Genomic DNA, 12,955 nt, shown 5'->3' with positions numbered 1-12,955 from the left:
AACAGCAAAACAGAAATAAGATACAGAGGAAAAGCTTCAGAGACCTCTGTACTTTCCAAATGCTTTTGTCGCTTGCTTTTCTGTTACGCCTGGGCTCTGTTTTCACTGTGAAAGGACAGCCCACTACGCCTGCTTCAGACAAAATGGCAACCCAGGTTATAGTCCTTCCCCATGAACTCTCCAGAGGCTTCAAGATCCACCTCTGGGATCTGTATCGTTCTCTTTGCCTTGACTTTCAACAGGATCTGTGCCCAGCCTTGACTTAGGAACAGCATGGCGTAGACTGAATGATAGCATTAACACTGAACATGGGCTAGTGAGGCATGGCTGTTATTCTCATACTCTGGGAGGCTATGGGGTAGGTCACCATGGGAGTAGTGGCATGGCTCATGGTAATGCCCCCGAGAGGCTGAGCCATCGACACAGCCACCGGCGCTACCGATACAGCTACGGGGGCCATGGATACAGGGGGAGCCATCCCCTGGGCAATGGTCTGAGCCAAAGCTGCTGACAGCGGGGTGATTTCAGGGTTCATAGGAGGGGCTGCGTTGCTCGGGGGTGCTGCCTGCGCTCCAGCGGGGGCTACCAAATCCTGCTGGGAGACGGGACGTGGCTGCAGGGCCTGGCTGCTCAGAGTCGTGTGAGTTTGGGCAATGCTGTGGTTATAGTTGGTCACAGTGCCCACGGTCGGAGCCAGAGTCTGCTCGGTGGCTGTAGCCGTGGAGCTAAGGGTCATCACTTTGGCTTGGTTGCGGAATTGGGCGTTCTGTTCCAAGAGGACTTCGTTGGTGGCCAGGAGGTTGTTGACCTGCTTTTTGAGGTCCTCTACTCGTTTGCGGAGCATGATGTTTTCTTCTTCCAAGAGACGATATTCCACCGTGCGCGGACTAGTAAAGTTGTACTCGTACGTTTCAAAGTGGAGCCCATCCACTCGCCTCCTTTTGAGCACAGGGTCGTGGTCATCATAGCATCGGTCAGAGTCATACATTGGGTCATAGGGGTCATAGCGACGCACAGGGGTGGTGATACCCTGTTCCCGGGTAGCCAGGCCCCGGGCGTCGTATTCATAATCCCGCTGCAGATGCTGGAATTTGCACTTGGCCCCACGCTGGCAATCCCCCTTGAGAAAATCTCGGCAGATGGGAACCTCTTCCTTGCTGTTAGGGAGGTCAGCCGGGGACAGGCCAAGCCCGGCCGCCACTTTCTGACGGAGGCGCGGGGGAAGCTCCCCTGTCTTTTTGTAACAGTCTTCGTCCTCTTTGGTGCCATGGATGAAGCGGCAATTGATGCGGACGCACTCCTTGTTCTGAAAGTCGTGGCAGAAGATGAACTCGTTCTTGCTGACCCCCAGGTTGGTCACCTCGTTCATGTCAGGGTGGCGGAAACGGCAACGTTTGCCCCGCTTGCAGACATTACGCAGGAAGTCTCGGCAGATGTCGTCAGCGTTGGCACTTGCCTCATCGCTACCATTACCATTATAGGTGTCACGGTCAGGCATCTTCTTGTCACGGCTGCGTCCTTCAATCAAGCAACTGTGCAAGAAACCAAGTAAGGGATGAAAGGGGAAAGAGGCCATGAACAGAGCTCATATTTTTATTCATTTGTAGTTAGATTTATACATTGCATTTAACCCAGCTTTTAAAAACGTCACAGAATCGATTGACTGGGTGGGTGCAATATTTGTACTTACGTTTACAAACAAGTATGGTTGGGTTAATGCAACACACTAAGCTAAAATCAAATTGTATTATGGATTAGTGAAAAGTGTAAATATCATTTTTTTTTACCTATTGGTAATTGCCCTGACTGATATTTTATTTCACAGGATTTAATTAGATTACAGGACGGGGGGGCAAGGATAGTTGATGCGCAAAATATACATTGCAACGCTTATTGCAAAGCCTCTCAACTATCAAACGACAATCCGGCCTTCACGTGGTGCCCCCCGTTCCCACCAATCGGGCTCTGTCGACCCTTGGGACTGGCGTCCCCTTGGGTATATCCAGCCGAAACAGCTTCCATGGATCGCCGTATCCATTACAGTGGCGTCAAATTTCCAACAGTGGCGTCAAATTTCCATGGAAGTCGCCTATACCCACGATGGGTGAAGAGGCGTCAAGTACAAGTACAAGTACAAGATTACAGGACCTCAATACCGCTATTTTAATATTTTTCTCCTATTCTGCCGAAGGTAAGGGGATAGATATAGAATTTTATTTTACTATTTCATATCTTCTTTTGGTTGTTTTTATAATTCTCACTTTTTATTTTAACATGTTATATAGGTTGGCTTTGATTATGGTAGTGCTGATTGTGAATCCTACAAAATGGTCACATTATTCAAATTTCCACTATTTAAAATGATATTTCTAGGGAAAATGTGGTAATTGTTTCCAACTCAACAGAAACACGCAGGGAAAAATTCTAAATAGAAACTTTGATATGTTTGTCTATGAAATATAACAGTAAAAGATTAAAAGCGTACTTACAACTTATATTTTTAATAAGTCACAGATATAGAAATATTTGTTATAGCTATAGAAAGCAAAAAAGAAAAAAAGGAAAAATTAAAAAAAATATTCTTACCCATTTTCTATATATAGAAAAAGATAGGACATTGATTTCATAATATTTAAGAAAAAAGAAGCTGGAAGATAAGTGCATATCCAAAGCACACCTGCTGATTTCTGTATTCTGCTTTAGCTTGTCCAAAATGACCCTCTCCTTTTTTTTAAAGTTTTCCTCCAAGTTTTCCTTCCTTCCTTTTTTCCCCCATTTTGCACATATGACAATTCACATCTGAAATGCCAGCAGAAACTGCACATGAACTAGCTTCAGCCCTCGCAATAACTGAATTTTGCCTCACAAAATGCAACCTGGAATCAACTTATAATTTCCATTAAGTCAAATACCCCACTAATCACAATCCACCTGCAGTAAGACTATCGTATACATCTTCACACTGGAAGAATATAGCTACTCCATCGTTTTCCTGAATGGCTCAACTAAAGTGGCTAGGTTTAACCAACAGCAATATAAGAATAAATAAAGAATAGAGGGGGAACAGGCCTTTCTCCTGCTGCATGGACATCATTCATCCTTACAGATGTTACTCAAATTGAAATAGCTTCAAGCATTATAAGTAGAGAAGCATTTCCCTGGGAGCTGGCAAGTGAACGCACTCCCACTGGACAGATTTAAGCAGAGACTTCTAGGGAGTTGTGTGGACCTTTCAGCATTGCAGCTGTTGACAACTGCTGCTGCTGCCACTCATAATTCCCAGACGGTTAAGATATGAAGCAGCATAAGCTGAGTGATACTTCATCTGAAAACAGGCTAAGCACTCCATTCGCATTTGGAAACAAAGGCAAGAAAGACTTCTTACAAGGAGGGGGCATTGGAGGTTGAGCCTGACTTGAGGCTCTGCAGGTTAGGACTGGGCTAGGATGCTGCCAGAGGTTCCACATTCCTTCTATCTTGCTCCCCTTTCCATCTCTATCCTGTTCCAAATGTTGCAACAAATTAAGTTCAGAACTGGCAACCATCAATGCACTTAAATTTTACACTCAGTTGGATCAGCCCCATTCAGCAAATTCTGGATGCAACCAATCAAAATTTAGTTCACCTCTAAATAATAGTCATCTCCAAAATCATGGTCTGCTGCTTCTGAAGCAGCCAAGATAATTGACTTAATTTACATCATTCACATAGTTATGCAATTGAACTTATTCCATCACTTGCATTAACATATTGCATTAACTTTTGCAAATAACGTCAATTTTGAATTTCATTGTATGTGTATACTGCGTATATATATACAATGACAATAAAGTAAGTAATTTATCATTGGCATAGCATCATTTGTAAGTGTAACTTCATATAAATGATATAATTACCTCAATTACATATATAGATTATGCAAATTACTTTGCATATATTCAAATCTAAAGATCTATTCCCCCCAACTGTTATCTGAAATCAAAGCTGTACTAAATCAATGCCATCAAAAGCAAAAAGAATTTGAGTGCTTGTTCTATCATCCATTATTAAGGTCACAATACCATTGTTCATATGAAACTGTAGGAAGGGGAAAAAATCTATCGGCTCAAATGGCACTATTTCAAACAGTGAAAATAGATACAAAATCTTACATATGGAGGAGCATATATATATATACATATTTGAATTATCATATCTTTCCCAGTTTCGAACTGTTTGGAAAAAAATGTGTAAGGAAATTCCCATCCAGAAATCAAATTACAACCATGACACGGTTATTTAAGACCTCTCCATTAAACTAAGAACATTTAATATTTCATTAGTAACAGATATATTTAGACACTTATTTCTAATTGGAATTTTACCTTTGTGATATAATTTTTTCAAACACATTCCAGAGTGGTTTATGGCCCCCAAGACCTAAAGGGAAGAAAAGCAAAAAAAACAAGACATGAAAATCCTTCTATACACATCTAAAGTTGTGCTTGTGCCTATGTAACTAAGTGTGAGAGAAAGATCCACACTTTCTAACACAATCCTAGTCTCAATGTTTCAAATTATCCCAGGGGCTTCTCAGTTTCCAACTTGACAGAGAATACTTGAAAATCTGCTACTGAGTCTTCAATTATTGCAGAGAACAGAATGCTTGAATTTTCTTGATTTGCTTAGTATATGGCTTGTTGTATCACACTTGTACTTAACTAATCTCACACAAACTGAAAATAGGATGTGTTTGGTTTTCCTTCTATAGCTTTTATGCAGAGGAAAGGAAAGCATCACTGAGCAAGCCTATCCATTATATTTTTATCTAGAAATTTTAGGAAACTTTTGAGAAATCCCTTAACATCTAAACATAACATCTAAAAGAACCAACTTACTTTATCATGCCACTGTTGTATACTTTTTTATAAAATAAAAATACTGATTTTATAGTTTGCTAGCATAATGAAAATAACAGTGTCCCCATACACACCTTGCGAGGACAAGAAGCGCAAAGCTGAGGTATACAACCCCATCAAATTTATATTTATGAAGTGAGTCAAATGCTGATGACAGGACATATACATCGGAGCCTTGCATATTTCTTAAAAAGCAGCCTTCAAAACAAAGCTCTTTTGCTTTCAGTGGTGAATGGGAAACCTTACCTAGGGCAGAAACGCAGCGTTTGGACCCTCTAGTTTATTCTTGAGCTTTCTTGCTAATTATCCAATTGTCTTGATCGAGATCTTGAATACAGAACTCAAGTCTCAAGAAGGAAAAGCTTGAAAAATTAAATACAAATTCCCCGAGAGGGAAAGACCGAGGCAGAACTCCGTTCGCTTTGGGGAAGAGCAAAGGACCCTGCTGGGACCACATTAGGAGGGAAGTTGCTGGGGGTCCCTGTCAGAGGCCCTGGGGAGGAGCGCGACAGGACGGGCTCCCGAGGCTCCCAGAGGAGACGGACTTTCGGCTTCTAGGGGGAAATGGGGGACGCAAGAACCCCACGAGGAAGACGATCCCACCCCCACCGACACACACACACACACATACACGCCTCCACCCACTCACCCTCACTCCGACCTCTTCTGCTCCAAACAAAGCGCAACCCCTTCCGGTCACTTCCCCCTCCCTCTTGCCGCTGCCGGCGGAAGTACTCTATGCTTCCTTCTCCAGCCGGGCCGTCGACCGAAATTCCCGGCTGTCAAGGTTGCCACAGCGACCGCGAGTTTCTCTTCTCTCGCTACCGCCCGGTTACTTGAGGTACATTCGACCGGAGTCGCCAGCCAGGGGCGGCGAGAAACCCAACCTCGACGGCCTCCGTATTTTTTCGTGGCGGAAAACCTCTACGCGTAAAGCTCTGGCGGCGGATCTTGTTTGCTGCTGCTCGATCACGGTCTTCTTACTCTCGCTTTTTGCCAGCGACCAAATTCAACCAGGGCAGAGCGTCGTTATTGCGACGTCATCATGATCATCGCGGAAGGACAAGCACGTGGGGTGGAGGGCGATTTTTATAAAATGGGGAAAAGACGAACGTCCAGTATTCCTATGAGCTTTTATAAAATCCTATCTGGGGTCAGCCATCGTTGTCTAGAAAAGGCATCAGTAGCTTTACTAACTCGTACTTGGGAGATCACCCCCACAAGCAAATGCTCCCGTAGGGGATTGTACTTATTTATGAACCAATTTTTAACAAACTAAACATTAATCAATTTTTGAAAAGGAAGATAGTGATTTCCAGGCATTTATACATTTATAGCAGTAGAAATCAGTTTTCCATGTGATGACTCTTCAGAGAAAATTTGTTACATTTCTGAAGATAAGTAAATTACCAGAAACTTTACACTCCTGTTCTTTCCAAACCTCACCATCTTCAGTGTGAATAATGCATGCAAGCATTCATTGACAAAACTCCAAACTGGCACAATTTTCTATTGAATGGTTATTACCTTCTAAAGTAGAAGTTTGCAATAAATAACTTAGATGCATTTTGGAAATCACTAAGCTTTCTAAAACCATATTATAGCCACGGTTTCTCACAAATGACACACAGGCTTTGAAATCATTAATATCCATAATTGTACTATAGATCAAACTTTTTAAGGAAAACTCAATGTAACATCGGCTTAGGTCAATTATACTGCATTTGACTTCAGATCACTTATGCAGTCTGTTTTCTAGTGCTAACTTACCATCACTCTTTTACAGTGGATATTACTTCCAGAGATATCAGAAATCTATTTACCAGAACCAATTACTATAATAATTTGTTTTTAATACATGCACTGTGTAGGTTTCTGTATCTTGTATGACTTTAAGCCACAAGGTTATCTTGTAAGGAGGACAGCCAATAAATTTATAAATACTATACACATTAAGATTAATCAGGCCACTGGAACAAGCAATAAAGCATATTTTTCAAGTTTTCTAGTTATACCACTTTTGAAGAGAGTATCTGTTCTGCAATGAATAATCACAAACTCATTTGATCTTAGAAAAAAATATGGGACAGATTTCATAGTTTCCAGAAAGAGAAGCCTGCTTCCTCTATTTTAGTATAGTATAAAAATACCCAACGAACATACATGTAGAGCTGAAAGTTATGACTTTTTTTAATGAAGAAATGGTTATTCTAAGCAGAATGCCTTTCCTTCAAAAGCATCTTTTAAAAATCTGAACACCAGAACTGTTATCGTACTCTATTATACAATTATCACAACTCAAAACATCAGCTGCATTATGTAGAATGGTTTACCAAACTAAGAAATACACCATGAAATTAGAAAACCATAAATGAATTTTTCCAAAGTGAAATTGAAATCATTAGTGTCCCATAATTTTGAAAATTTTTACTGAAAATCAACATTAGAAAGAAAAAACATGTAGAATTCCCCCAAAAAGGGGTTTTTATTTGATACAGTTGCTACATCAAGCCACCAAGGACAAGATCAGTCCAGAATAGTAAAGCTCAGGGATGCCATCCTCAAAGGATCACTGCTCCCAGGCTTGAAGATGGAATCAGGAGTCTTCTAGCAGCAGCAAAGAGAAGGCATTATCTGGAAGTCGGTTTCCCAAGGCTCCACCCTTCCATGCTGTTTTGCAGCTTCAGTAGCACTGTGAATGATGTCTACTTGGACCTCTGCCTCATCTTTCTCCTTTTACGCTTCAGTCTAGAAAAAATAATATTAACTGAAAATCCTAAAGTAATATCACTATTTAATAGTTTAAACTAAGACTCAGGGCATTTCTGTCAAAACACAAGATGCTTGCAAAAATAGAACTTTGAAGACAGCATATAGGATGACTAAATTGAGATATAGAACTTATTTAGATCTCCAGATCCATTTCTGGAGCAAGTTAAGACTGAACATTTCAGGAGACATCAAACAGAAATTCCAATAACCATTATTGCAATATTTAGTTTAATAATTGCTATTTTTCTTCTAATAGAAACTTCCACAGCATAGAAAAAAAGCAAATCCATTATAAATTTCCAGATCAACATGTACAGGTTTGATGATTACTGATTCAGTTTTCTTGGTAGCATTACTGGTGGTTTCCCAGAAATTCTCAGATAGTCCAGCCAATCCAAATCAGCCAATGTCAGCCAGCTGGGGCAGTCACTATCTTTATATTATTTATATAAATAAATATCCATGAAATAATAACAGGAGATACAAAGATACATGGCAATTTTTATTTTTACCTATTCAAGAAACTTATGCTCCTATGAAATATTTAAAGCATTAAAAAAATCAAACTAATCCTAACCCCTTAAAGCCTCCCATCTATAGAAACAGATACATTAATAAACATTGCATGAAATATACTTGGGCACATTCTGCTTCTTTATGTTATCAAGTCTTAAAACTCCTGAATTTATTAAACAAAGATGTCCATTTGTTGGCCCCTGAAATGTTCAGGCTTAAGCTTTTAACCTGTGCAGACATATTGAATATATTATTCATTTAAAACAGTACAGTAACAAGAAACTGGATACAATAGGCACTACAGACACTAGTTTTGAAGTAACCTGTTTCTCGAATGTTGCTTTTAGCAGTCCCCAAACTCTTAACCATTTCTTACTGTTATCAATTCAAGATTAGACCTTGCAATTCTAGTTATATTTCTGCTATCAATTTGACAAAAGTTTTCACATTTGGATGCACAATAGTAAGAATCTCCGCTTCAAGGTAGTCAGTTGCAATCCCAGGTACAAAAGAATATGAATTTGCATAAAGATAGGTTCATAGTTCAAGTCACCTAGTTTCTAAGATCAACCATGAGCTTTGACATACTACTACTTAATTTTAAACAAGCCACGAATAAAAATGTCTTATCAGAGATTGGTTAAGAACATCTAATAGTCTTTTAGAGCAAGCAAACACAATAAAATAAAAACATGCTTACATACCTGCGCATTCGCTTCTTTCGCCACTAAAAATTGTGGGAGGAAAAAAAAATCACATTAGAATTTCTGATTACACCATTGATACAAAGTAATACATTGTTACACATTTAAAATTATATTTTGCAAAATTTCATCAAGGTGTAAATCAATTGATAATTGTAGAAATGAGTAAAAAGCTGCAAAAGTTCTTCAGCATGAAAATGAATTCTGCATTTAAATCAATATGGTGTATATAGAATATTACCCAATACATCTATACATTTAGGTAAAGTATCTACAAAACCTCTTCAGCACTGCATGCTACTGCGGAGCAAGAGTTACTTATATACATAATAGCTATTCAGAAGTTAGTGATCAATTAATAATATATGCTTCATCAGAAGCGAGGCCCACAGAGTTCAACAGGGCTATTATCAAAGGATTTGATGGGAAGATATTTAAACTAAAAACTGAACATCTCCATTTAAATGAAAGCTTTTTCAGACGAGTTCCCATGTTTAAAGTATTACTTAGACCGCTTTAAAAACCTCCCATGCGTCACTGTCATTCCTCCATGCTACATACGACACGCTCCCTTTTTAAAATAAAGTAATCGAGGCTTCAGCCCTGAGTTTAGCATAGAGGCTCAAAACACTTTATTCCGCAAGAGCCATTCGACCATTATTTTCACTTTGTTTCAAACCGTCCCTCCGTCACCTAACATGTAGGCCCTCGCTTACTTCTTGGCCACCCATCGAAAGGTGTGTTGAAGCAAACAAACTCAAATCCGACATACATTTTCGGGCTCGACACACAACTTACCTTAGCTCTCATAGTGGGGCGAGGCCCCTGGGGTCACTCCCTAGAAACAGACGGCCAGGCTACGGATGGATGGCAACGGATGAACGAGACCGCGCCAACTACCTCCAAGCCCCTCACAAACAAAATGGCGCCGTCACCAAACAGCAGAAAGGCCTCGGTAAACCGTCGCTTGCTATTTATAGTTTGCTTTGTGAGAGGGCGGAGCGAGGTAAGTACGTGCATGCCGCGTTGCAAGATGGGAAATGTAGTTCGCATCCGTAAAGGCACTTGGGGATTTTTTTCTGCATTTTCCGGTTAGGTCTGTATCGTTTGCCGCCATTTTGAATTTAAAGTAACTTTTACTCGAATTCTTATAGCCGAGCACACTTCATTCCGGGAAAACAGCTTATGATTAAAAGTGAACAAATAGAGCAGAATGAACTTTTCTTCCAGCAATGAATTGCTATGTATCCAGCACAATCTGCCTCTACATGTGTACAGAAGGTACTTCCTGAAATACTTCGCCAATTTACATACCTACTTAATCTTATAAATCATTACTGCCCTGCACAATAATGAACCATGTTTTTTTTAATTTGCAACCCTTTCATTTTATAAAGTATAGTATTTAACTAAAGAGAGGGATTATTTACTAAATTAATATATGGTCTCATTTCATGACTCTTGGTGGATTAGCAACCCCCATAAGATCCTCGGATCTAAAACGTACTAATTCAATATTTACCAAACTACAGTCTTGGGACTTAAGAAAGCTGAGTACCTAAGAACAGATAGGGCTGTTATTTTATACAGGAGAATTGCCCATACTGTTGACAAGAGAAGATCAGGAGGTATCAAAATTGTTTTAAACCTTGATAAATATTACACTCAAAAAAAAAACTTCACTAAACACTAGCGTTAAACTATACATTCACAATAGCATCCTGTAGAGTGACTAATAACAGAATTAGAAGGGCTCTTGGAGGTCTTCTAGTCCAACCCACTGCTGAAGCAGGAGACCCTACACCATTCCAGACAAGTGTCTCTCCAGACTCTTCTTAAAAGCCTCCAATGATGGAGAACCCACAACTTCTGAAGGCAACTCCTTCACTGATTAATTGGTTTCACTGTTAGGAATTTTCTTAGTTTTAGATTGCTTCTTTTCTTGATTAGTTTCCATCCATTGTTCTTGTCCTGCCTTCTGATGCTTTGGAGAATAATTCGAAGAATAAGGAAGACCATTGCTGTTACTACCCTATTTTTAAATGGGAATGCTATTTAAGAGATACAGGGTTCTAATGTCAACACAATGGTATTGGCTAATGGAGCGGGCATTCAAGTAAACAAGAGCCCTAGGGAAGACAGTAATATGGCAGATCTATCATCATGATCATCTCATCATCCACGCTGACTTAAACTCAGTGGGTTATTTTGTTTCTCCCCTAGACCTAGTAGGTTGACAGGCAAAGTAGAGAGGGCTGTAGGAAGGTTGCTTACACTGCCTGTTTCAGATATTTGATACAATACTGTGCTTCAGGATCCAGGCCTGAATAGGGCCATACTACTTGCTCCAGCCTCAATGCAATCTAGTGATGAGCTAGTGGGGAGCTTGTAAGCTGCATCAATGCAGATGTCAGCTATTAACTGAACTTGCTATTCTAAATGCATAATAATGATTTTGGTATTTGTACCCTGCCTTTTCTCAGATATAAGAGTCTCTCCTGAACACAATTGGTTGGGCTGACCGAGGGATCCAATAACCTGCTTAATTCCATGGGTAATTAGAAACTTGCCCCTGACCATGGTGACTTGCCCACTAGAGTTATGACCAAGATAGACTCAGGTAGAACCCACACATATCCCCATTTCCATTTTGCACAATTTCTCAGCTGCAATGAGTTCCTTATCCATAAAACTTCTAAATACTGTAAACACAATAGTTAGCTTATTTACTAAGCATCTCTGCAATCCTACTCAAATTGAATATTTGTTCCTACTTTTACAAGTGGTTAATTATATTGAATTAGCTCAATTTTGGGGAGAGGTTCACAGATCACACTAAAACAAATGATAACTCATGGGCTGGGTTCCCGTAGGAAAGCATGATTTGTTTTGTTTCAGGGTGCAAATGAAACAAATGAGATCTTTCAAATCACAAGTCATGGTTCAACCTGGAATTAGAATCCAGAATCGAACATATAATGCAGTATTAAATACTCAGAATCTGAATTTAAATCACTACTAACTTACAAAGCTTACTGGGAAAATGGGTTCACATGCTATATTATGGCTTAAAGTAGCTTAAAGAGTTAACAAAACTCTGAAACCCAAACTACAATGTGAATCCAATCAATAACTAGATCAGTTATATTACAGGGTTATTGCAAAGATGAATCAGAGGGAGGAAATATTACCTTGTGAAAAGAGAGAAATATAATAACTAAAGCCTAGCGGCCCCATTGATTTTAGGCATCTAAAAAAGCTCAACATTAAGATACAGCATCCGCCTTGTACAATCAGAGATGGAAAGGAGCAAATAAATAACATAGCACATTGGGTTGAAGCCCAATTACAATGAAGTGCTTTATTGAAATCTACATTTCTTAGTACAGGCAGTCAAAAAGAGCTTGAAATATATTACTAAACCTAGTGATCATAACACTGATATTCAAGACAGACACAGTAAGGTTGGCTGATAACCCAAAACAAAATTCATGTTGGGAGCTTCCCAATTTCCTGTATAGAAACAAGTCAGTAATTAAATTACATTCTATTCAAGACTCATAAAGGCACTTCAAAAGTTAGAAACAGATTCCAACAGACGGTCTTCATTCGACCCTGCATTAAAACCAAATTGAAACAGCTCTATGGTGCATTGAATTCAACTGTGCTGTGAAGCCCTTTGGTTGGGAATTGTGAAAAATAAAAGACCAGCAGGAACAATACAAGCTGTCAAAGAAATAGGCTGCTTCCTTATACATTGGCAGTTATTAGAAGTTGGAAGTAGCCACTTACCAATAAATTTGTGTAATAACTGGGTAAGTCATCATGTGTGATTTTGTGCACTACAACCACTTAAACCCAATTTATAGCATAGGACTAAAATGATTTCTTTCCATTAGTTAAGTTAAAGTTTGGCATTGCTTTTTTCTAGGATTAGTAACTACTGAGGAGTTAGTTGATCTAATGGTGGAACGGTAAGATGTATTGAGCTCTATTGTTGATTGTATGAAAAATGTATGGTCAGGACCAAGAATTTTGTTGCAAACAGAATTAGCCAAACAAAGA

At 39.5% G+C, this 12,955-nt stretch overlaps 1 protein-coding gene and 1 long non-coding RNA gene across 7 annotated transcripts; both read right to left on the bottom strand.

The window, feature by feature from the left end:
* Positions 1-222: 222 nt before the first annotated feature.
* LOC116504643 (zinc finger CCCH domain-containing protein 10-like) lies at positions 223-6,365 on the bottom strand. 6 transcript variants are annotated; one of them, XM_032211798.1, is made up of 4 exons: positions 5,548-6,365; positions 4,365-4,419; positions 2,490-2,535; positions 223-1,532 (listed from the first exon to the last, which is right to left on the bottom strand). In XM_032211798.1, the coding sequence occupies exon 4, from the start codon at positions 1,496-1,498 to the stop codon at positions 314-316; it is 1,185 nt and encodes a 394-aa protein (XP_032067689.1). In that variant the 5' UTR covers positions 1,499-1,532; positions 2,490-2,535; positions 4,365-4,419; positions 5,548-6,365; the 3' UTR covers positions 223-313. The 6 variants fall into 6 exon arrangements, with proteins under 6 accessions (XP_032067689.1, XP_032067691.1, XP_032067692.1 ...); XM_032211800.1 differs by lacking the exon at positions 5,548-6,365 and adding an exon at positions 5,145-5,540; XM_032211801.1 differs by lacking the exon at positions 5,548-6,365 and adding an exon at positions 4,973-4,991.
* Positions 6,366-7,352: 987 nt separating this feature from the next.
* Positions 7,353-9,862, bottom strand: LOC116504725. The gene is made up of 3 exons (XR_004254843.1): positions 9,689-9,862; positions 8,891-8,913; positions 7,353-7,646 (listed from the first exon to the last, which is right to left on the bottom strand). It is a non-coding gene; the product is annotated as an uncharacterized LOC116504725 (long non-coding RNA).
* Between the last annotated feature and the right edge of the window lie 3,093 nt (positions 9,863-12,955).

Source organism: Thamnophis elegans, chromosome 2 (genome assembly GCF_009769535.1).
Source record: "Thamnophis elegans isolate rThaEle1 chromosome 2, rThaEle1.pri, whole genome shotgun sequence".
Taxonomy (NCBI): domain Eukaryota; kingdom Metazoa; phylum Chordata; class Lepidosauria; order Squamata; family Colubridae; genus Thamnophis; species Thamnophis elegans.
The sequence above is the reverse complement of the archived record's forward strand: the minus strand, read 5'-3'. Positions and strand labels throughout refer to the sequence as shown.

Coding starts and splice junctions, on each gene's coding strand:
- LOC116504643 (XM_032211797.1), bottom strand. CDS start 5,066: ATGTATATGTCCTGTCATCAGCATTTGACTCACTTCATAAATATAAAT. Junction 4,420..4,972: donor GCGCTTCTTGTCCTCGCAAG/GTGTGTATGGGG, acceptor TCTTCCCTTTAG/GTCTTGGGGGCCATAAACCA. Junction 1,533..4,364: donor GAAAAAATTATATCACAAAG/GTAAAATTCCAA, acceptor TTTCTTGCACAG/TTGCTTGATTGAAGGACGCA.